Genomic DNA, 23,494 nt, shown 5'->3' with positions numbered 1-23,494 from the left:
TCTATTCCTTACTTTCTGCTTTCTTCCCATCGTCCACTAGACTGAAGCATCACCTTACAGGCATCCCTCTGCTCAGCCTTGCAGAGGCATTCATTCATTGGTACCCAATTTCCCTGGCTGCTTGTAGAAGGCTGGAACAGAGGTAAGCATCCCTTCTCATTAAGTCTTCCCAATGAAAATAACCTAACAGCCTTGCCCGGAGGAGAGAGCCCAACAAACTTTCACTCTCTGCGCTCCTCTGCCTCAAATCTCCTGAGCATGCAGGTGGATTCTGAAATTGTACTGTGCAGGGAATCAAATGTCATTATTTCTTCAGCATCTTCCCTCAGCCTGGACCTTAACTGTCATGACAACATAAAATTCAACCAGTTCCAGAAGTCCTTGCAAGCTCTACGGCCCCGTGCTTAGCTTCTTTTGAAGAAAACTCCACTGAAATTATTTGTAATAAAAACCCTCAGAATATCCCCACGTCCCATTACGTCTATGAGTCTCGATTTGATTTAAAAAAAAAAAAAAAAGACTCCAATCTGCGGTTCTACCTCCTCCTGACTTGGCAGCTCTCAAACGGACCCTGAAAACTGGACGAAGACCACAGAGCCCATCACTGCTGGATCCCTAAGACATCTGCGACAGACTTGGTACGTCTTTATCCTGCCATGTCCCACATCACATCCGTCTTCCTAGCCTCTGACACGGAGGCTCTTATGCAATAAATAACTCATCCCCAAGGCTAGAGCGATGGCTTGATGTAAAAGGCTGGCCACGGAGGCTTGAGGGCCTGAGTTCAGATCCCCTGGTCCCGTTTAAAAGCTGAATGCGTGTGCATGCACAAAGTGCCAGTGTCTAGAATCCCAGCGCTACTACCAGGAGATGGAAAGCCAGAGACGGGACAATCCCAGAAGTTCACAGGCCACCAACCCTGGTTTACATAGCAGAAAACAAAAAAAGACCCAGGTGTCTTCCACAAGGTGGAAGGTGGAGAATGACAGGAAGGTTGTCCTCTGACCCCTACATGTGGTGATCCTCGCCACCCCCTCTCTCACACTCACTCCTCTTAGTAAGAAAGAAGTAGAGATTCAGACCCATGTGGAGCCAAGCACTATATACATATGGCCTTCTCTCGTTTTACTATTTAGTCAGTCTGTCTCTGTCTCTCTCTCTCTCTCTCTCTCTCTCTCTCTCTCTCTCTCTCTCTCTCTCTCTCTCTCTCTGTGTGTGTGTGTGTGTGTCTGTCTGTCTGTCTGTGTGTCTCTGTGCCTGTGTGTGTCTCTCTCCCTATCTCTCTCTGTCTCTTTCTCTGTTCCCCAGCCTCTCTCTTCCTCTCCTGCCCCTCCTTTCTCCTTTGACTCTCATCTAAGTGACCCCAAATGAAATCATCCCAACGCTAACCCAGCTTTGAGCTCACACTCAGGAAAACAGAGGCTGAGCGAGTATCCCAGAAAAATAACTCTACACGAGACATGAACAACTGGGGGCAGGGGGAAGCACTCCTGAGGCACCATCCTGCTCATAATTGGAGCAAAGCTATAGAAATACACTCAGGAAAAAGGTGAGCAGGACCTATCTTTCAAATCTGTCACCCAGTCTAGCACTGAGCTGACCCAAAGAAGAGCCAAGGATACAAAGCAGGTGACCTATCCTCTGACACTGGAATCTAATCCTTAAAGGAAAGACGACTGAGTGTTTTTGCACGCCATGTTTTCTAATGCTGCTGCTGCTCTCGGCATGCTATGGGGGCACTTCTTGGAAAATGGAGGTAACGACAAAGCACGTCGTTAGGAAAGCAATTATATGCAGTAGTAAGCATTTTACAACGGCCATATGGACTGTGTTTCAACAACATAATTTCCAGTCGGGGAAAGCGTACATACTTCTCTCTGTCCCTAATCCCAGGTACAACATACCAAATGAAATTAACGTGTACCTGAAATACGGGTGGCAGATGTGGGAATCCGACATAGAGTTACACAATGTTCACCTATGATCAGCGAATACCCACTGCCCTAAGACAGTGACACCCATCTCTACCGGCCATCTTCAGTCTCCTTAATTGGACACACCCCCAAGAGTCTAAGCAGGGCACAACGAGAAGCAAAGGATTCCACACTTTTAAATCTGAATCAGACTGTAGCGGTAAGACAGGATTCGCGGTTTGCGCAGACGCAGAATCAAAGAGTATGAAATCTTTAAACCCTGGACCTAAAGGTGTGGCTCCCATTAGACCATATTTTACCAGTAGTTACATTTCAGAAGGTATGGGTTGGCTTAGGTATTCCTTGCAATTACAATGTCTAAGGAAGGAATTCCACTGTTTCCCCAATTTTAGAGATGAAAAGAGATAAATGCTTACTGAGGAAGCGGGAGAGGGTAGGTAAGACAGCCGGCTGGGAACAGGACTGAAGAAAACAGCTTCTTCTTATCAAAGAGAAATACTCTTCTGAAAACTCAGGTCCCGGGAGAATAATGAGGCGAGGATGTCTTTGAACTCTACCTGTCCCTAACCTGATGGTCCTTAACCGGGTGTGAACCCTTTAATCCTAGAAAATGAACCACGGGGAAGCGCATCCGAGCCCAGGGGAGCTGAGGAAGGGGACTCTGGATACTGTGCCTTACTTTAAAGGCAGTTGGGATTTCCATAAGAATCAATCTAACAGCCAGGGCCATTAGCATACTCTTTGTAGTATAAACAAACCTCAAGTGGGTGGAGAGCGAACAATTTGAAAATGCGCTCGGAATAAAGGAAGGAAACAATGGCAAGGAAATAATGGACTCTGTCACCAGGTATCTTCCAGAAATAGACACCAAGAAAAGCAAGAGCTATTTAGTACGCTCTTTTCACCGGGGAAGAATGGAGTGCCTGTAGTTTAAAAATAAATAAATAAAATAAAATAAAACCTAGCACCAGTAATAAGATCTCTTTTATTGTGGACTATCTCCTCAAGAGGAGTAAGTGCCACTTCCTACAGTAGTTTGAGAGCGGACAAAATAGCATAGGCATCTGTTAGTAAAATAAGTTTATGTGCACGGGGAACCTAGGACAGGCTGCCGGTTCCTTCTCGGATCTCACTGGTCTGTTAAAGTGACAGAAGATACAATGGCTTAGTCACACCGCAGCCGCTCCAGCCTCCAGAGCCTGACCTCTTGCGTTTGGGAAGGCTTAAATATCTGCCTGTTCATGTTATTCAAGATAAGGCCAGATTTTCATGCACACGGAGAGGGAACTGCCCACCAACTAGACTCCAAGCAAACTATAATGAAGCCGTCTCAGTAAGACTGCTGCTACTGTGTTGTTTTCCAAGTTTGTCTAACACAGAATCCCCTGTACTCCGGGCTGGTCTTGAACTTGCTCTGTGGTTAAGGACGTCACAGTACTTCAACCCCCGGCTTCCAGCTCCAGAGTACTTGGGAGTACCATGTATACGATTATGCCAGTTTATGTGGACCCAAGCCAGGGCCTCTGCATGCCAGCCAAGTACTCAGTTCTCAAGTGAGCTACATCCCCAGCCCATAAGCTTCAGGGTTTAAAAGGAAAACAGGAGATGCTCAGTGACCCAGGGGTTTCCTAGCATCCAGCAGGCCCTGGATTCCCCCATTAGCTCAGGAAGGGGGTACGAGCGGTAAGGAAGGCAAGAAGACAGAAAGAAAACAACTTTCTGGAACAATTCGGTATGGTACTTGCCCAGCCCCCAGATCCTATTACTATAAATAGAAAATCCTTTACGACCAGGATAGTTTTCATCAGCAGCAAGAGAACCAAATGTGGTCTCTACCAGCGACCCATCTGAGGCGCTCAGAAACAAGTCCATATTTTTTTTTTTAAAGAGTGGGAAGCCGAAGCCTTCAAGCCTGCCCCAAGCCGCTGCAGTGTTTGGTCCTGGATGAGCGGACCACCTCTCCAAGCTTTCCTTGCACCAACTGTTAAAGCAGACTCCATTCCTTTGTCCACAGCACCCTTCCAAGGCACAGTGAATGAGAAGCACAAAGCTGGCCCAGGGCAAGCGCCACAGAAGATCCTTTTTCAAACATGTCTTCTTTTCAGAGTTTTTGTTCTGTTTTTTGTTTTGTTTTGTTTTGTTTTGTTTTAAGAAATAGGTCAGCAATAAATAAGGGCTGTCTGAACGCCTACTTTATAGATGACCGACTAGAGAAAGCAACAATCGTAAGAGCTTTAAAATATCTCTTAAAGGATCTACAGAGGGAGAGTGCAGGGACTTAAGTCAGAGAACACAGAGACGTGAAACATGACATTAAAAATAAAGGGAGAAAATGCTGTCTCGCTCTTTTTCCACGTTTCCAGTACTACATCCAGTGTGGTACCCAGTAAGCCGTTACAACACACAGAACAGTCCGAGGGGGGGGAGGGGGGACCGAGGAGCACTTGGACCTTCCCAGTGGCTCCCAAAGGAAACACAAACCATGCCTTGTCATAGTTAACACTTCAAAGATTCCTTTAGACTAGGGCCCAAGATTGCAATCCGTGAGAGCAGCATTACAAAAAGGTGAAATGAAGGTTACCAAAGCTAAATGAATACACCTCTTGGACTTAATCCACGTCCCAATCTTCAGATTATCAGGAATATGGTGCCGCTATTATTATTATTATCATCATCATCATCATCATCATCATCTGTGATTCTGAATGCAGTTCACTTAAACTAATCACAGTTTGAAACACAGACCAAAAGACAAGAAGCAGAGGGAAAGGCACTTGCTGTCAAGCTTGCTGACCTGAACTCCACCCCTAGGATGCACAGGGTGGAAAGAAAATGACTCCTGAAGTTTGTCCTCTTAACCTCTTGTGTGCACAATCAAGCAAGGAGACCAATGGCCACACGCAAATACATACACAATTCATATTATCGAGTCAGTGGTCAAGGGAGAGGATATCTGATGCTTTCAGATACTACGTAAGGCAACTTTCAAACACGGGGAAATGACACACTGCAGGATTTCAAAAACCATTGTTTTCCCTGCACAGGAGGTCACCTGGAACAATCTGAGCCATCCCGGTGTTAGACTAATGAAACGTTTTAAATGAAACAACCAACTGTCTGACGGAGCAAGTTTCAACACTCAGGTGTGAAATCTCACCTCCCAGCACTCTGGCTGAATTATCCCCTTGCCTCTCGCCTGTAATTATCCTTTGCTCCCTCCCCCAGGTAGCTCTCAGCTACCACATATCCTCTGAGGCTCTCACATCTGGAAATAAAAACTCCCTCTGGGGGCCTCCTATGCTTTGGGAGAGAGAGGGAGAAGAAAAACAAGAGCTTCATGCTAGTGTAGACGATTTCTGAAAATGCCTTTATTGACACACGGGGTACAAAAAATAAATTGGTATTATGAAACCCTCATGTCATCTCGGTTAAGGGTAATTTTTTCTTAATGGAGTAAATTTACATCACGGTTCTCCTAGAGGCCAGCTTCCTCCATCTCGACCAATCCCAAAAATTCAGTAAAGGATATTTTCTTTCAGTCGAGAGGGCATAATTAGACGGTTTGATTGGAGCGTTTTCCTTCCCTGTTTAACAAGATGTAACAGATGTCCTCGACTTTCCCAATAACAATACAGCCCTGCTGCTGGCACCCTTACAGTTTTCAAGCTGAACTGTCATATAGAAAAATTACAGCTAGGGTGTCTCTGTACAATCCTGACTCTGAAGTGGTTATGACATGCCTGGACTCCCCAATGGAACAGATATGGAAATCATATTCCCTAATCATAGCCACAAGCCCTCCTCAGCGTGCACCTGAAAACCAAGCTCTGAGATCTGAATGACAAGGGCTTAGTCCAGTCGCCATCGATTACTGCTGGAAGGCCAAGTAAGGTATGAAACCTGAAGAGAAACATGAAATTTCTCACGGTCATTTCCTTCCAGGAGACACAAGAAGATGGGAAGCACAGAAAGCCACGCCCACCAAACAGGACTTGATGGCTAGTTATTTTGTTGTTTGTTCTTTTAAGGTTTGTTCTTACGACTTTTAACTGGGTGTATCTATGTGTCTGGGTCTATCCATATGAGCACAGCTCTTTCAGAGACCATAGGTGTCCTGTCCCCTGGAGCTGCAGCTGCAGCAGTTCTAAGCTGTACAACGAGTACTGGGAACTGAACTCAGATTCTTTTTAATTAATTTATTTATTTATTTATTTATTATATGTAAGTACATTGTAGCTGTCTTCAGACACACCGGAAGAAGGCATCAGATCTCATTATAGATGGTTTGTGAGCCACCACATGGTTGCTGGGATTTGAACTCAGGACCTCTGGAAGAGCAGTTGGTGCTCTTAACCACTGAGCCATCTCTTCAGGGTTAGTTTTGAACAGTCAACTAACTTGCTGCAGGCTAGAATCAGCAGCAAGCAGAATAGCACTTTCCTTCTGTTTCCTCCACTGAGAAATTATCTAGATCGGGATGGGGGCTCACTTTGAATGTGGGCGGCATCATTCCCTAGGCTCGGAGTCCTCGGTAGCGAGAGTCAAGAGAGCTGGCAGAATAACAGCAAGCAGGTAGCGTGGGTGCAACCGTTTCTCTCTGCTTGGCTGTAGATGTGGAGTGATTGGCTCTCTGAAACTCATGCCACTGTGACTCCCGTGATGATAAGACCGTAACCTGGAACTGTAAGCTAAGTAAATCCTTTCCTCTCTAAGCTGCTCTTGGACATTTTGGTTGTGAGCCTAGCCTTTAACGGCTGAGCCACCTCTCCTGTCCCCTAAGTTGTTTTTGGACAGGGTGTTTCATCACAGCAACAGAAATAAAACTGGAACACATGACTACCCAAATCCCAGCTTCCCTGCAGAGAAGAGTACGGCACTTGGTAAAAAGGACTCATTTTTCACAGCAAGATTCCCCCGACATCTGATCCAATTTACAAAAATTCGATTTATACCAACTTTGTCAACACATTTGCCCAGGGAGCATAACTAGAGATAGGTCTACATTTCAAATGGGAGGCAAGGCCTCTCTGATTGAAGTTCAAACTCAAACATCCTGGTTTAACAGCTCCATTAATGACATTAAGCACAGATCTAAAGATTACTCAGCCCCTTTGTCAGTCGCATGTGTTATTTATGGGACGACCTATCAATCATGCCTTCCTCTGATTATTTCCTCCATTCTGGTCCTAGGCTATTCGGTCTGCCAAATTAATACATTCCATCATTGCTGCGAATCTAAACAATGGTTGGTAAAAAGATTAATAAAATAGTTGGGCTCTCTGCAACCACACACACACACACACACAGAGATTCGTCAATGTCTTTTTATTTGCATATCTGGCTGACTGCCCCTGCAGCAAAACACGAAATGGCAAAGCACAGGTATCCTGGATTCTGGTTTGCATGTAATTCAGGGTGTCAATCTGCTTCTGTTCTAATTGCATCCATCTTGATATGTTATTACAATCCCACGAAAAACTTCTTCCCACTATATGAATGGTTATACACACACACACGCATGACAAACAGTTGCTATAAATTTCCTCACTCAGCAATAAACAGACAAATGCCTTAGCCAGCACAATCATGTGAATCTTGTGTTTTGAGTCCTTCAGAAGAAAAGTTTGAATATTCACCTCAACACAGGCCAAAGTTCCTCTGGTGCATATATGCTGCCATCGGTATTGATGGCATTGCTCTAGATTTCCCCAGGTTACCATTCTGAAGAAAATAACTTAATCCCCTCTTAAGAAAAGTTAAAAAAAAAAAACTGTTAATCAGGCCACAGTAATATCTTATATCCAAGTAATTATCTTTCCACTGGACATCCGAGAATGAGAAGCCAATACTCTCGTGACAGAAAGGTGGGAAAGGGGATTTAAACCAACACACCTGTAGGAAGGAGCAATGAATGCCAGGCAGTGTACTACTTGGGGAACACGGGGGATGGGGGAAGAATGTTTTCAAAGTTTCTTGATATTAAGTAACCAACGGAACACTATTAAGGAAAAAAAATAGGAAGCTTCTATGGGTGTGTTCCTCTTGATTTTTGTTTTTAAAACCTTCCTTCTGGGCTACAGATGTACCTCAGTGAGTGGAGAGTTTCCCTAGGTTGACCACAGCCCTGGGTTCAATCTCCAACAGTATATAAACTAGAGCTGGTGACACACACCTATAACCCCAGAACTCAGTAGATGTAAGAGGGTCAGGAGTTCAAGGTCATCCTAGACTACACAGCTACACAGAAGTTCCGAGGCTGGGGCAAGGGGTGGGGGGATGGGAAGGGCAGGGAATGACTTAAAATTTAACAGATTTTTTTCCATGACGCCCCCCCCCATCCTTGTACTCACCAGCCCTAAGGGAAAATAGTCTCCTACTTTCATCGGGTAATAGTCGGAACCTGAAAACCCCAGTACGATCTGGAACAGATCAGTTCATCCTCGAGAACTATTGCCATTTGCAAACTGAGGGGGGTAGAAAGAACTGCTCTGCCCGGCACAACATCTGTGCAAAGAACACCAAGATGGTGGCTTCAAAAGCATAGCCTCCAGATGTGTAGTGAAACGGATCTGAAGACGATTCCGGAGAAGTTCAGGTCTGAATTTAAGGATAAATCCCTCCTTAAAGACTGAATTCCTCAAGTTAATCTTAAAACTAATTTTCTCAAGTAACCTCAGAGAACACTGTATCAAGAAGTAAGGAATCTACACACACAATTACCAAATTCTCGTCTCCCTCTTTTGCCCCAGAGAAGGCTTACTTTCATTTAAAATATATTGGAGCATTTCTTAGTTCAGCTGAAGACCCTTGTGATTGTTTTCAATGGTATGGAAAAAGTGAGTGGAAGTCACTGTCTTCTCCATCATGGAAATGGAAGCAAGCAATATTCTAATGACAGGCTACTGTCTTTGCACCTTCATTTCCTTGTATTCCCTTTCATTTCTAACTACAATAAATAGTTCGCCGGAGGATGCTTCACTAGTTACCTTTAGCCAATGGGAGGCGGGGGAAGGAGCAAATGAACAGACACCAAAAGTCAAAAAGAAAGAAGATCACAGGGATGACTTTGATCCCAGCACCTGATAAGCAGGGTCAAGTAATTCCCTGTGAGTTCCAGGCCAATCTGCTCTATGTGAGTTACAGACTTGCCAGGACCAGGGGTCAAGATCCTGTCTCCAGGGGAAGAAGGGAGGAAGGGAGAAGGAAGAGAAGGATGGAGAGAAAAGGGAAGAATAACAATCGTTGTTTCAGTATAACAACTGAGGGATAGTGGCAGTTCTGGATAATGGGTCTCTTAATTTCCTTAAGTTCTAAAATATCACAACCGGCAGAAACTACAAATCCCTCATGTAAGGGTTGCTTTGTAGCCGAAAAGGTTAAGTGCAGGGACAACAAAGGAAATGACATTTCTCACTTATCACTACAACTTGACCATGGCAATGGTTTATTTTAGAATTCAAAATGTAGCTGCAGTTGTTAGTATCAAGTCTCACCCACACAACCAGGGGTGGTCACAGTGTGTTTGCAGGCAGTGGTCCAGTTAGTAGCTACTCTAAGGGACTTTTAAAAGCTCTTCTGACGCAACTTAATCCTTACCCGTACTAGCCGTCAGTGTCACTCACGTACACTATAAACTCCTCCTTGTCCTCTATGGCTCTCTTTCTTACTACGCCCAGGTTTTACCACGTTCTGACACCAAGAGCGGAAACCACTATGAGGTATACCAACAAGCCAAAATGACAGTAAAGTATTAAACAAATGTGTGTACTTATTGAGCGTGTATTAGTCTGAGTACACGCTAACCACCATTCAGCTATGAAGCGGGAGATCCTGAAGAGCACAAGCCATCCTCTAACCCAGAGTGAACAGTGCCATTGTGCCTCGGATCATCCAGAACGGACGCAGAAGCCTGGGCTGACACAGTCCCTTCCTGAGGAAGCAGAAGCTGTCAGGTGGTATGAAACAGGCATTCCCACCTGCAGTTACTGAAAGCAGAGAATAGCCTTGTTGGGGCACCCGTGGAAGGGGAAGCCCTTGGTCCTGCCAAGGTTGGACCCCCCAGTGCAGGGGAATATGGGGGGGGCAGTAAGGGGGAATAGATGGAAGGAATACCCATATGGGGGATGGGGAGAGGATGGGGGGCCTTATGGATAGGAAACCGGGAAAGGGAGTAACATTTGAAATGTAAGTAAAGAAATCTATCTAGTTTTTAAAAAATAGGAAAAAAAAGAAATGTAAATAAGAAATACCCAATTTAATAAAAATGGGAAACAGCAATAGAAATAAAAAAGACCTATCCTTTGTGACCCTGACTGATACCAAGACACGAGAAAACAAGATACTACTCCTTGTTCTGCATGAGAAACAGAGGATGTGAAGAAATAGCTCACACCAGATGAGGAAAGACCACGCACCTTGAGCCTCTCTCTCTAGCTGAAGCGGGTGGACCAACAAGAGACCTGCAGTCACAGAACAGTGTGTTGTGGGTTAGAAGTACCTCTGCCCTAGCTGACGGTCATCTCCCAAACTGTTTTGAGCTTCTCCTGTCTTGATTGTTACCTAACTAACAACTGCAGTCCTCTTTCCGCCTTCAAAGGAGTCCTCTATCTCCTCAAATTTTGCAGACTGTCTTCAAATAAGACACTGCTATCCTTTCCCCAGGTGGTTTTCCTAAATCTACAGCATATGGGGTGTAATCCCAACCCTGGAGTGCAGGGGAAGTGTTAAAGGGAAGCTGCTGCCTCTTCACTTCGACGGAGTGAAACTACACGGAGTGTGTTGTAAATACATACCTATTCAGAACTGGGTAAAATGACTGAAATCCACTCTCAGCACCAATGCGCACACATGCGCACACGCACGCTTATCATCAGGAACTGCACGTGCACGCACACACACGCATGCACACACACACAGCCCTTTCATCAGGCAGCCCTATTAATCGTCTCATCCTGGAGACCTAGATTATTCCACAGTAATCCCAACAGTTGTTCTCTGTGCTTAAGGACTTTCTAGTCTTAACAATCTCTCAAACTAAATAACCACCGTTTATTTTGGACAGTGTTTTTAAAAAGTATAGCTTTATATACAAGCATCCCAGAATCTCTACCACAACACATTACTCCCTTTGAACTTTAGAATGGCGCTGGAAGACTGAACCCAGAGCCTCGTGCATGCTAGGCAAGTACTTTACCACTGAGCTACACTCCCCCCCCCCAAAAAAACCCCCAAAATCCCTAAACAAACAAACAAACAAAAAAAACATTTATTAACCTTTTCCCAATAAGTGTTGAGAGAACACCTCTCTCAGAGCCGATCACTGACTTCATGGTCCACTCTTTAAATCTACTGACTAATTTGTATCTTACCCAACATAGCTAAAGCAGTTAATTTCCACAGCTAACAAGAGCCACAGGGACTCATCCTACATAAAAGACTCCTCCAGCGAATCCTGCTTCACAGAGTGAAACACAGAAGTTCAGAGAGTATGGTAAAAAGCTTGAGTTCATGCACACATGCAATTCAGACACACTCTCTCTCTCTCTCTCTCTCTCTCTCTCTCTCTCTCTCTCTCTCTCACACACACACTCTCTCACACACACTCTCTCTCTCTCTCACACACACACACACACACACACGCCACACATATGCATACGCATGTGCGCTCAGTCTCTGTCTCTCTCTGTGTCTCTGTGTCTTTGTCTCTCTCTCTGTCTCTCTCTCTCTCTCACACACACACACACGCCACATATACACATGTGCTCTCTCTCTCTCACACATACACACACACACAAGCCTCACATATACATGTGCCCTCTCTCTCATACACACACACACAAGCCGCACATATGCATGTGCTTTCTCTCTCCACATACACAAGCCACATACAGCTCTCTCTCTCTCTCTCTCTCTCTCTCTCTCTCTCTCTCACACACACACACACACACACTCTCTCTCACACACACACACTCTCTCTCACACACACACACACACACACACACTCTCTCTCTCTCTCTCACACACACACACACACACACACACACACACTCACTCACTCACTCAGAAAGTCCTCAGAACCTGGAGTTATGCACACTTCTCAGAATTGAAATATGCTGAGGCTCGACCTCTTTCAGCAATCTCCTGGCTCTACAATCTCCCTGGCTCTACAACAGTACTGCAGATGCTCTCACCCTCTGTGAATTACCACTCCACGCGCTGCAAGTCAAGAGCCAGATAACCAAAAACCTTTCTTGTAACGCCAACGTCAAACTCCTTTCTCATCCCAACCTTCTCTTCCAGGTTGCTAAAAGGCAGCAATACATAAAACTAGAAGGGACTGAGGGAAGATAAAAGCATTGGCTGGAGGGCAACTTGGTGGCGTCAGAATCAAGCAGCTGTCACACTGAGAAAGAGCCATTAGTGAGAAGGCTTCACCAACGCTCACCTCTTGGTGGGGTTAGGGAAAAAGAAATCAGGAAAACAGGTGACGCGAGGCAGAAAGGTAAGTGGACATCTCTCTATTAATATCATCGCAGACCCCACCTGCCATTCCTGCAGCAGCCCCTGGTACAACTGCTTTTACACACCCTACCGTCAGTGTCCCCACCACCCACCTCCCAATTCTCAGAGATCACCAAACACCAAGATCTGGAATGGGTTCTTTGACACCTCGACCCATAGTCCCTGCTGATAGTGCTGAGAATTAAAACGTTCTGTGGCCAGACAGGTTTAAGAGATAAGGCACGCGCTATTTCCTCCTCTGATAACCAAAATTCACACTCCGATAATAAAGAATTTTAATTCTGGCAGAACAAGTCATTCTAAAACGTATTTGAGGACTGATCGTTCCACTCCAAGCCCAAAACACAATCTATGAGGAACCTGCACAAAGCCATGTTCTGTTCCAGCCTGAGACCAGTCGCTATAACTTCATGTCAATCTTTCCACTAACAGAGGACTGAGGGAAAGGATGCTTTAAGAAGGTGACGTCCCAAGGAGGCTCATACGACTACTTAGAAAAGCAAAGTCTGGCTGGTGGTCTCCTGGTCCCCTAAGAAGAACTCCTTTGATACTACTGTACTCCTCCCTACCAGCCTTCTTGGCCCCTGGTCTTAACTGCCCAATGACTTCTTGTTGGCCTTCTTCCTGCGTTGCCTTCATTATTTCTTCACAAGGCTCTCCCATTTTTCACTTACTATCTTATCTACCAATCACTACACCCTTCTAGTGCCCATCTTTTCCAGGAAGAACTTCTCAAGGGCTCGGGATGGAATTCAGTTAGTAGGCTGCTTTCTTACATACCCACAAAGCCCCAGCACAGCCAAAATAGGAGATGGGGTAGATACCTGTCTTCCCAGAACTCAAAAGGTGGAGGGAGGGAGATCACAAGTTCATTGTCACCCTCAGTAAGTCTGAACCCAGCCTAGGGAGCATGAGATCATGTCTCAAAACACACACGTCCACGCAATACCTTATCTTGCTCTCTCCTCTAAAGTCTATGTGTCAGATTCCATATAAAAGGCTTAACAGACCACTGATAGGTAGGTGAGCTCTGAAGCAGAACCAGGAAGTGGCGGTCACAGGAAAGCCTGTGTTTGATCCTCTGCACACCAGAATTGAGTCTTCCTTCTTTTTAAAAACAAAACAAAACAAAACAAACCACTACAGTGCTTGTCTGACAAATCTACCAGTGTCATCCTCCTTTCCCTGTGGTCAGCTGTACCAAAAGAAACATCCAAATCACAACAGAAGAATAGTGGGAGAAATAACGTATTCGCAAAGTCAAATGTTCAGCCACGACACTACTCCTGGCTTCCTAATAGAAACCTGAAGAATTGGGAAAAGCACCTTAGCTGATACACCGGTACATCCTGTTACTACCAGGGTTGCTAGAAGGCACTCTGTTTTGGGTTTGTTGTTGTTTTGTTTATATATATATGTGTGTGTGTGTGTGTGTGTGTGTGTGTGTGTGTGTGTGTGTGTGTGTGTGTGTGTGTGTGTGTGTATATATATATATATATATATATATATATATATGCCAAGTGGGATAGCATGTGCCTATAAGCCCAGCATTCTGGAGGCTGAAGCAGAAGGATTTTGCTGAACGTGCAGGACTAGCCTGTGCAACATAACAGGACCCTGCCCACTCCCCCAAAAACAACTAAAAGAAACAACCCATTCAGAGCTACTTGCCCTCACCCTAACATCCAAAGAGTTCCCAAACACGCAATACTGTGTCTAAACGGCACTTCTGCTCCTCAACTGTGTAATGAGAACGCGGCGTTCAACTTTAGCCTCCTCACCTCCCCTCTTATCTCCTATCATGAGACTCTTTGTAATCACGCACTTGAACTTCAGGGCACAATTACTCAAGACAAGTGTCCCTGCAGAATATGCAACCACCCCAGCCAGTTTCCCTGCTTGTGACATGTGGGGAGGGGACGCCAAACTGCCCTCTGAGCTTCCCGCCTTCTTAAAGAGTGTGAAACTGCAGGCTAGAATCTGTAAAACCATAGCTGGCTTGGAAGTATTTATAACAAAATATTCCATTATCACTTAGGAGTTTTTGGAAGGAAGGAAGGAAGGAAGGAAGGAAGGAAGGGAGGGAGGGAGGGAGGGAGGGAGGGAGGGGGAGGAAAAAGGCAGGCAGTCAGTCAGTCTCAGCCACCAAGAAGTCCCTAAGGACAAAATCTTAAAGTCAGTTTGTCCATTCACAAGCCTAAGCATGGGATTCCTAACTCAGCCAGAAAAGGCTCTAAACTGGTGTAATTTATAAGCCTAACTGTCCAAGCCAATACCTAAGTCCTCTTTATGATTCATAGCAAAGGATATTTTCATTTACAAGCACAAGTATGTATTTAGGGTAATTCCAAACACACACACACACACACACACACACACACACACACACACAAACACACGTTCCTAACACACATTTCTATCCAAGTTCATGGCTGAATTGCCTGCTTCCTCATAAGCCTTCATATTTCTTGGTGACAGTTCAGTAAATCTTTCAAATTTAGTGTCGTGAGCATCAGAGACTCTAGCAGTCACTTCGAACTTGGGTTCTGACCATCCGATATGGACACAGCGTGTTAACAGCCAATATATCTACATTTTGCTCACCACAACTACCCCACACATACACCCAAAAAAAGGGTAAACATGATTATTTTTATCTTCCAATACATGGTTTTAACAGGTTTATTAACAGGTTTTCTAAAAAAAAAAAAATCTGAACTTCTGAAAATATGGCCGGACAGAAATACTAGCGAACTGTCAGTTTACTGAGGAGAGATGATGGTACCGTGAGGATTTCTAAAGTCATCTGAGTCATTTATATATACTTCAGAGGTTAATGCAGAAATATTTACAGATGTCATCACAGCACGTCTGAAAGGTGAGAGGGAGCTCAGTGAACTACAGAAGAAGCAAGGTGTGAACTGTAAGTTGTCGAGTCCGGGGGTATTGAGTACCTTGGAGTTCTATTGCTCTGTCTACTTTCACATGCGAAATTTATTTGATTTTTTTTAAAAGTTAGGTCCTTTATACCAATGCACCACTAGTTATGTGGTATCGTGGCGAACGTAAAAGTGTCACAGCACTCAGCTAACCAAAGCATCCTGGGGTTTTAGGTCTAGAAAAGTAGCTGAGAAGTAAATTGCATTGCAGAAAGAAGTGTACATTTTGAACTCGATCTTCTTTTAAAATTATACATTTTGAGGCTTAAAACAAAACCGGAACAGGCACATTTCCTAGCAAAAAAAGATAAAGTCAAGCAGTTACTTAACACTAAATGCAGAACAAGTGCAAAACTTCCATCTCCACCTGGCCTTCGACAACGAGAAGACACAGGTCCCTCCCCTTGATGACTAAGTGGGGCCACCCAGCAGGGCATGACAACTACCCAGAGAGCAGAACCACTTGTAAGCAGCTTTTTTCAAGTTCTTTCCTTCACCAAACCACAGGCAGCCACGCTGAGCCAAATCCCAGGCAGCGTTCTATCTCAGGACACAGGATGTCATTTCGATGCCCATTTTAAAGCAAGAAAGAGGTCACCCTGCAGTACCCATCCACCTTTGCAAAGTTAAGAAACACAGCTGTAAGCATCCCGAATGATGGCACTCACTTAAAGCCGAGAACACCAACTGGAAAACCAATGATGAAGTCAAGTACCAGTAACAAAATCTCTGGTCACCACCAATGCCGGTATCAGCACCCTCTCTTCCTTCCTCCCCAGCCACTAGCTACTGGCCACTGGCCACCGCCATCACCCCCATCCGAAGCACTTTACAAAAATGAGCAAGTCTGACAGACAGGAAGACTGCCTTTTCAAAACCCAAACTTGGAATCCAAACGCAGGTCTAGAACCAACAATCTACGCCTGCACAGTCAGTGAATGGAAGGCTTAAGCTCTCATTAACAAAGCTCCTCACTTTGGCACCTCTGAAACAATACCACCAACAAGAGCAAAAATAAATAAATAAAGGAAAGGGAAAAGTTTCCTCACGCCATTATGTCAGGTGCCACTGAGAGGCTACCAACGGACCACAGTTTGGTTTTGTGCTGGATCAACTCAGGAGAACCCCAGAAGCTCCTGTGTGTGGTTGTATGTGTTTAGGGTGGGGAAAGGGAGGTGGAAGAGGAAAGAAAGCAGTTAAATGTATTCAAACCAACCACCAATCCTAGCACCAAATCAGATCTGCCCAGGCAAAGATACTTTTCTGTGACCCCTGGACTGTCTCCCTCCAGCCCCTTCCAACAAATACACAAACACATAAACACACACACACACACACACACACACACGCACACACACACACACACACCCAGGACCCTCTCAGCAGGCAGGAAAATGTGCATTTGAAAAGCCAAGGCTGCCTGCAGGTGCCTAAGGAATAAAGACAGACACACAAACACATACACAAAGCCAATCATGGTGGGGGGGGGCACGTACAACAAGGAGAAGAGGGACAATTGGTGACAAGCCCTTCAGCAGCCAGCTAGGATTTTATTCTTGCCTCTCGCCAGCTCTCCCTGGTGTACCTCCCGTCTGACCACTAAATCGCACACATACACACACACACACACACACACACACACACACACACCCCACACGCAAATGTAGTGTGTGGATAATATTGTCATTAACCCTTTCTGCAATACAGCCCCGTGGTGCAAAATAGAGAGAGATATCCCATCCTTTCCCCTTCTCCCCTCCTCCTCCTTTCTCCCAACAAGGAGAAAACGCCCCCTTCCCCAGCTTCACCAAAAAAGGGGGAGGGGGTACAGAAAAGCCACAAAACCCTAGCAGCCTCTTGTCCCCAGGACATCCAGAAAAGGCATATACTAGACAGACTAACACACACACACACACACACACACACACACACACACACACACACGGGAACATATGGCTCTGGAGAAAGCACACAGAAAACAGTCCACAGGCGCCCCAAACCCAAGCAAAGACTTCCACCAGCCAAGAAGCCATGATTGGGGAGGGAGAAGAGGAGGAAAGGAGTGGGGGCAGAGCCACCCGTGGAGAAGGGGGGGCGCATTGTTGTGATGCCCGAACCCCTTTCTTTCCACCCATCTGCTATGGTGGGAGGTGGGGGTACAGGAAGGGGGCGCAGGGGAAAGGCGAGCTGGACAAGAACGAAACCAGTGGAAGACCAGACCAGGCATACCGCTCGGCGATTCCCTCCTCGCTGCCTATCTGCCCCCAGCTCCCCCAACACACAACCCCACACCCAACAATAAGACCTCGGCCGAGACAGACAGCTTCGAGTGCGGCGGGGGAGGCAAGAAAACCGGGGTGCAGCCTAGTGGGGGTGTCATGCATAAAAGGAAACCATGGGGGGAACAGGAGAGGGGGTCCCCCCCTTACCTCCAGCGCTTCAAAAGTAACAAAGCTGGTCATGGCAAATCCATCAATGATGTCCTCTTCGGCTGAGGTGGACTCTCTGCGCTTCCTCCGCGGGGGTCTGGGCCGGGACGGGGCGGAGGATGGGGGCTTTCCATTGTCTTCCTTGTCGGAGCCCGACGATGAAGCCAGCGAGGGAGCCCGGGTCCGGCCGGTTCCTATACCACCCGCCGCACCGGTTCCTAAGCCGGCCCGGGAGCGTCTCTCCCGGTCTCGCTGTGATCGCGACCTCCGCTTTTTCCGGAGTCCATGTCCCCGCGTCGGGCCATCCATGGTTCTTTTAACCGCGCCGGGGATCTTCCCCGTTCGCCTACCCGCGCGCCACAGGCTCGGGCCGCGGCCACACACACACACACACACACACACACACACCCCAAGAAGAAAAAAAATTGACACCGAGCCCCCCTCCTCCTGCACGGGCTTTTCCCTCCAGCCGCGAGGAAGGCGCGGGGAGAAGGCGGCTGGGAGGAATAAAAAAAAAAAAAAAAAAGAAGCCGAAGAAGAACAAGAAGGGAGGGCAGGGGGAAAAAGAGAAAGAAAAAAGGGGGAAGGGGCGGGGAGACGGGGAGGGAGGGACGGGGAAGCGAGAGGGCGAAGTGTGGGGCTCCCCTCTGCACCGAGGGTCGGAGATGCCTGCGAACAGCGCCGAGCAAAGTAATGGCTGAACACACAGGTCTCCTTTACAGAGGAAAGGGGGAAAAAAATAACTCACCAAGCAGGCAATAAATCAGAATAGCGGAATGCTTTGATCAAGAGACTGGGGAAGCCCTCCCCGCGGCCATGCTCTCTCCCCACCACTGAAATCGCTTGGCTTCTCGCTTTTCCTAGAGACCCCCCCAAAAAAAAAATTAAAAAAAAAAAAAAAAAAAAAAGCCCGAGGTCCGAAAAGGTCACGGTGAAGTGAGGGGTGGGTGGCAATGAACTTCACCCGCCCCCTCGTGCAGGAAAACACCCACACCTCCGCCTCTCTCACACAGTCGTCTCGCAGAAAAACTCACTCCCGGGCTCCTAGTCTTTTTTTAAGAAATGTATCCAAGGGAAGCCAGGGCTAGAGAGCGAGCTGAGAGGGGCGAGACCCCCCAGAGAGGGGAGCATAACCACGCAATCACGAGCGGAGACAGAGGTTGCCTGAGGAAAGGAGGAAGGAAGGAGGAGGACGCTGAAAGCAGTTGGGGATTTTTTTTTTCCCTTTCTTTTTTCGGTCTTCGAGGGGGGGGAGGAGAAAAAGATGAAAGAAGAGAAGAATTGCAAAGCCTGGCGCGTGCCACCGACCCCCTCCTCACATACACATGCACGCACGCACACACACAAATTGTCTCCCCCCACCCCCAGTTCCAGAGGTCACCCTTCCTCAAAAAAAAAAAAAATTATAAAGGGGGAGGGGGGTGAGTCAGTCAATGAGGAAAGCAAAGAGCAGTCTCCAACCCGAGATACACCGGTGTGCCGCCGCCGCCGCCGCCGCCTCTTCTTCTTCGCGTCGCCCCGCCTGAGGAAGAAGCGCTGGGAGATGCCGCTCGCTCACTCGCTCGCTCGCTCGCAGCTAACGCTGCCTCAGCCGCCGCCGCCGGAGCCCCGAGCCCGACGGTGCACGGCGTGTCCCCGGGCGGCTGCAGCCAGAGCCCGGGCACGGCCTCATCCTCCGCCCGCCTCGCTCACACAGCGCCCGCTCCTCCCCCTCTGGCCGGCCCACCGCCGCCGCCCGCCTCGGCCCAGCCCCACGCCCGCCCGCTTGCCGTCTCTCTCTCTCTCCCTCTCTCTCTCTCTCTCTCTCTCTCTTGCACGCGCGCTCGAGCTCGCTCGCCGGCGAGCGCTCTGGAAGACCGCCCTCTTCGCGCCTCGCTCTGCGCGCGCTCCCGAGGACCGCCCTCCTGGCTCTCCACGCGCTCCTGAGGCTCCCCCTCCCCTCACGCCTCACTCGGCGCGCTCCCGAGGGCCGCCCCTTCCCCCTTCGCGGGCCCCTGAGAATCTCTCACGCCTCGTTCTCTCCCCCCCCCCCATCCCCCCACCACCACCCCCGGCACCACGGGGCGCGCTCCCGAGGGCCGCCCCTTCCACTCATGCACCACTGGCTGCGCGCTCCCGAGAAGAGCCCCTCCCCTCGCGCCTCTCTCTCCCTCTCTCCCACGCGCGTTCCCGTCCTACCCCCCCCACGTCTCCTCCCGCGCGCCTCGGGCCCGGCTGGATCACGTGACCCGCCCCCCTCCCCTAGTTGTAGAGTGTGTAGAAAGCAAAAAGGCTGAGGGGCTGGCCACCGCTCCACGAGCCCAGGGCATGCGCGCTGGGGCGGCCGGGCCTGCGCACTTGGGGGCGGAAGGGGTCTCCAGAGGCTGTGGGGTATGTTGGAGGGGTCGGTCACGGGCCCGTGTGGAGTTGAAGTTCGAGGGCGTGGAGGCTGCCCCAACATCCCGCCAAACGCACGGAGGACTCGCGCGCGCACGCGTAGCAGGCACCTTTCTCCGGACACTTGCTCCCGGAGAGCCTTATCTCCTCCACTCCTGAAGCTCTTGCTGGTTCAACTACTCTCAAGTACCTCGAGGTGTTTGGCCTGCGCGCACGCGCGCGCTCGGTGCAAAAATAAAAAAAAAAAAATAAAAAGTGCGTGCAGCGCGAGGAGGTGCAAAGCATGGACCCAAAGAGGGTGCACTTTGGGGACAAGAAGAGTGTCCTAGTGCTGAGTCCAGTAGCACCGAGACAGCCAACAGGCAAGAGCTGGAAACTTTTCTCCGCTCTGCCTGATGGAACACTGAATGCCCAGTGCCCCTGAACCCAGATGACGCTCGCCCTGCACCTTTGGTCTCCCTAAGGGAGACACTTTGAGAAGACGCTAGCCTAGCGGCTTTGGAACATCCAGACACCGGCGAACTTGAACCTGGAGCAAGGGACCATCCCAGCCTGAGGACACTTCAGATTCCCCCCTCACTGCAGACTTCACTTACTGTTTAGCTGCAGGAGGATGGAGCAGAGGTGGCTTCCCTGCGTTTTCCTGCACGATGTAACTGATGCTTATAAAAAGTTGTATTAAAGAGCTGACTACAGCCCAGAATCGATCAACCAAAGCGACCAGCCTTTCTGGATAAAATAGCTGTGCGTTTTTTTTTTTGTTTTGTTTTGTTTTTTTTTCAGGGCACTTGGAATTGATCTATACTCACCGACAGTCTTCCCTCAGCAATCTCTTAGTTGCTTCGCTTTCTGTCCAAGCACATAAACACCGTAGCACATCACCCCTCACCCCTAGCAATCCACACTTGGCATGAAGGAAAAGAAAACAAACTGACATTAATTGCTTACAACGAGCCAGGCACCATGTTACAATGCTTTGTATGTGATTTCTACTGTTCTGAATCCCAGTCTGCCCATAACAGAACTAGAAGGTCAGAAGCCGTGGAAGAGGGAAAAAACGAACGTTTCTCAGATGGATGCTTTTTTCCTCTTGCGATCAACAGAGATTAGGGCTTCACAACTGTGGGTTAAGGGAATACAGTGGTACCCCAAACAGAGAAGTGCTTGAATCTTATTTCCTAGCAAGTGAGTCTCTTGGTCTTAACACTTCCAGACTTAGTGGTTGGTTTCTCAATACTTTGTTTTTAAGTCACACTCCAGCTTTGCTGTTTTAGGAACCCAGGTCTGGGAGCATATGGGTAGTGGGAGACAATGAGACAGAAGAAATCAAGTGAAGTGTGAATATGACAGTCTGTCCAGGGGAACAAACCATTTAACCTTAGGCAAGACTTTCAAATGACTAATTTTCTCATCTTGTAAATCAAAGAAGTTCAATTAAATGTTCAAAAAGTTCCCTTTCAAGTCTCCGAAGGCCTTCTTGAAAACATAGCATCTTTTTTTAGTACATCCTGTGCTTTTTTTTTCCCCCCCTTGAGAATGGTGTTGTGTGATGTCTGAATTTATTAGGGAGCAGAGTGGCACCTTCCAAAATTACTTAGCTATACTGACTGTTGCTGCCCCTGGAGCAGTCACTTAAATTCAGTCTTCCTTACTGAGCCTCCCTGTGTTAACTTCTAGGGTGCTGTTCCCTGCGGTGGCTGGAACCCACTCTGAGGCTATCAAGCCAATTCCTCAAAAGAGAGGCAGGTTCCTTGTCATTCATAGCAGGGGACTTGGGCTCATTTACAGGGTTTATTTCCAGGATATCCTAATTTTCTTTTTGTTGCTGTGATTTAAAAACATAAAAATTAAAAAAACCTCTCTAAATGAGAACATTTTTGAGGAGCAGAGAGTTTATTTGGCTTATATGTCTATCGCTGAGGGAAGTCAGGACGGGAACCTGGCAGAGACCATGGAGGAATGCTGCTTAGTGGCTCAGTCTCTGGCACTCTCTACCCTCTTCTAGCTTTCTTACACCACCCCTGATCACCTGCCCAGGGATGGCACTACCTACAGAGGCCTGGCCCCTCCCACGTCCATCCACAAGCCAATTCCCCTACACACTTGGCAAAAGACCAGTGATCTGGGCCATCCCCAAACCGAGACTCCCTCACACGACTCTGGGGTGTGTCAAGTTGACAGCTGAAGCGAACTGGGACAGAGGTAAAAAACTGTCTCGGATAGGAGATTCCAGAAGAAAAAAAAAAAACAAAAAAAAACCAGGAAGTAACATCGAAAGTGGAGTCACTTCCCACAAACTTTGGAGATTGGGTTTTGAAAAGTGTGAAATTGTCAAATGTAATAAAAAGGCATTATAGGGGTGACTTTTCAGAGCAGCCCTTGGCTGTCATGTCTTTAAAGAGTCATATCTAGTTGTGGGATGGGGGGGAGTGGATCATAATATACTGTGTCCAAGAACCTTGCCTCCGGCAAGAGTAATTTGCAAACGTATTTTGGGATAATGTTTAAATGATTTTTTCTTTCAGGGTCCAAGTGTAGCGCTCACTAGAATTGGTAATGGCTTTTGGGGGTCAGAATTTCATCGTATTCTTCCCTCGGAGAATTGAAATTATTTATGGGTTATATTACCCTTATTTGTCTCTAAATCTCCACCTCATCTGTTTTGATCACTAATGAATGATTAATAATGCTGCATGATAAGCTAAGCAATTACTTGCGTGGCACTGTTCCAAGGGTATTAAAATAATATCTCAATTAATTCTCAGAATTTTTGGGGTTTTTTTTGTGTGTATGAGTTTATATATGAGTATGTGTGGGGGCAGGGTATGCACACACATACACATGTACACACACACACACACACACATGCAGGTGCATACCTTCCAGAATACATGGACACTTCAAAGAAGAATGCCAGATGTCCCATTCTGTCACTTTCCATCTAATGTCTTTGAGATGGATTCTCTCACCGAATGTGGAGTTAGACTGACAACCAGCCAAACCCCAACGATCTTCTTTTCCCGTCCTCAGCGGGATTGAGATTAAAGGTGGGCGTGACCGTATTTCGCTTTTTCAATAGGAGCTTGAGATTTTGGCTTCTTCTGATTGGACAGTGAGTGCCCTGCGGCTAAGGGAGCCATCTCTCCAGCCTATTGTCTGCAAGTTTTAAGAGAGATTTCACCACAGGCAGTGTGGTGTCACACAGGTCTTTAATCCGCAGATCGGGCTGGACTTGAACTCAGAGATTCCCCCCTACTTCTCCTGAATGAGTTTCAGGACAGCCAGGACTATCACA

General features: G+C 47.3%; 1 protein-coding gene across 1 annotated transcript in view; it reads right to left on the bottom strand.

Moving 5' to 3' along the window:
* The window catches only part of LOC116885177 (autism susceptibility gene 2 protein homolog), a 486,489-nt gene extending 468,223 nt beyond the window's left edge, over positions 1 to 18,266 (bottom strand). The window contains exon 1 of the mRNA XM_032886391.1: positions 17,824 to 18,266. Coding sequence (XP_032742282.1) covers positions 17,824 to 18,132 — 309 coding nt within the window. The 5' untranslated portion in view covers positions 18,133 to 18,266. The remainder of the gene's footprint in view (positions 1 to 17,823) is intronic.
* Positions 18,267 to 23,494: the final 5,228 nt, after the last annotated feature.

This window comes from Rattus rattus, chromosome 16 (genome assembly GCF_011064425.1).
Source record: "Rattus rattus isolate New Zealand chromosome 16, Rrattus_CSIRO_v1, whole genome shotgun sequence".
In the NCBI taxonomy this organism is placed as follows: domain Eukaryota; kingdom Metazoa; phylum Chordata; class Mammalia; order Rodentia; family Muridae; genus Rattus; species Rattus rattus.
Note: the sequence above shows the minus strand (reverse complement) of the source record. Positions and strands in the feature narration are given on the sequence as shown.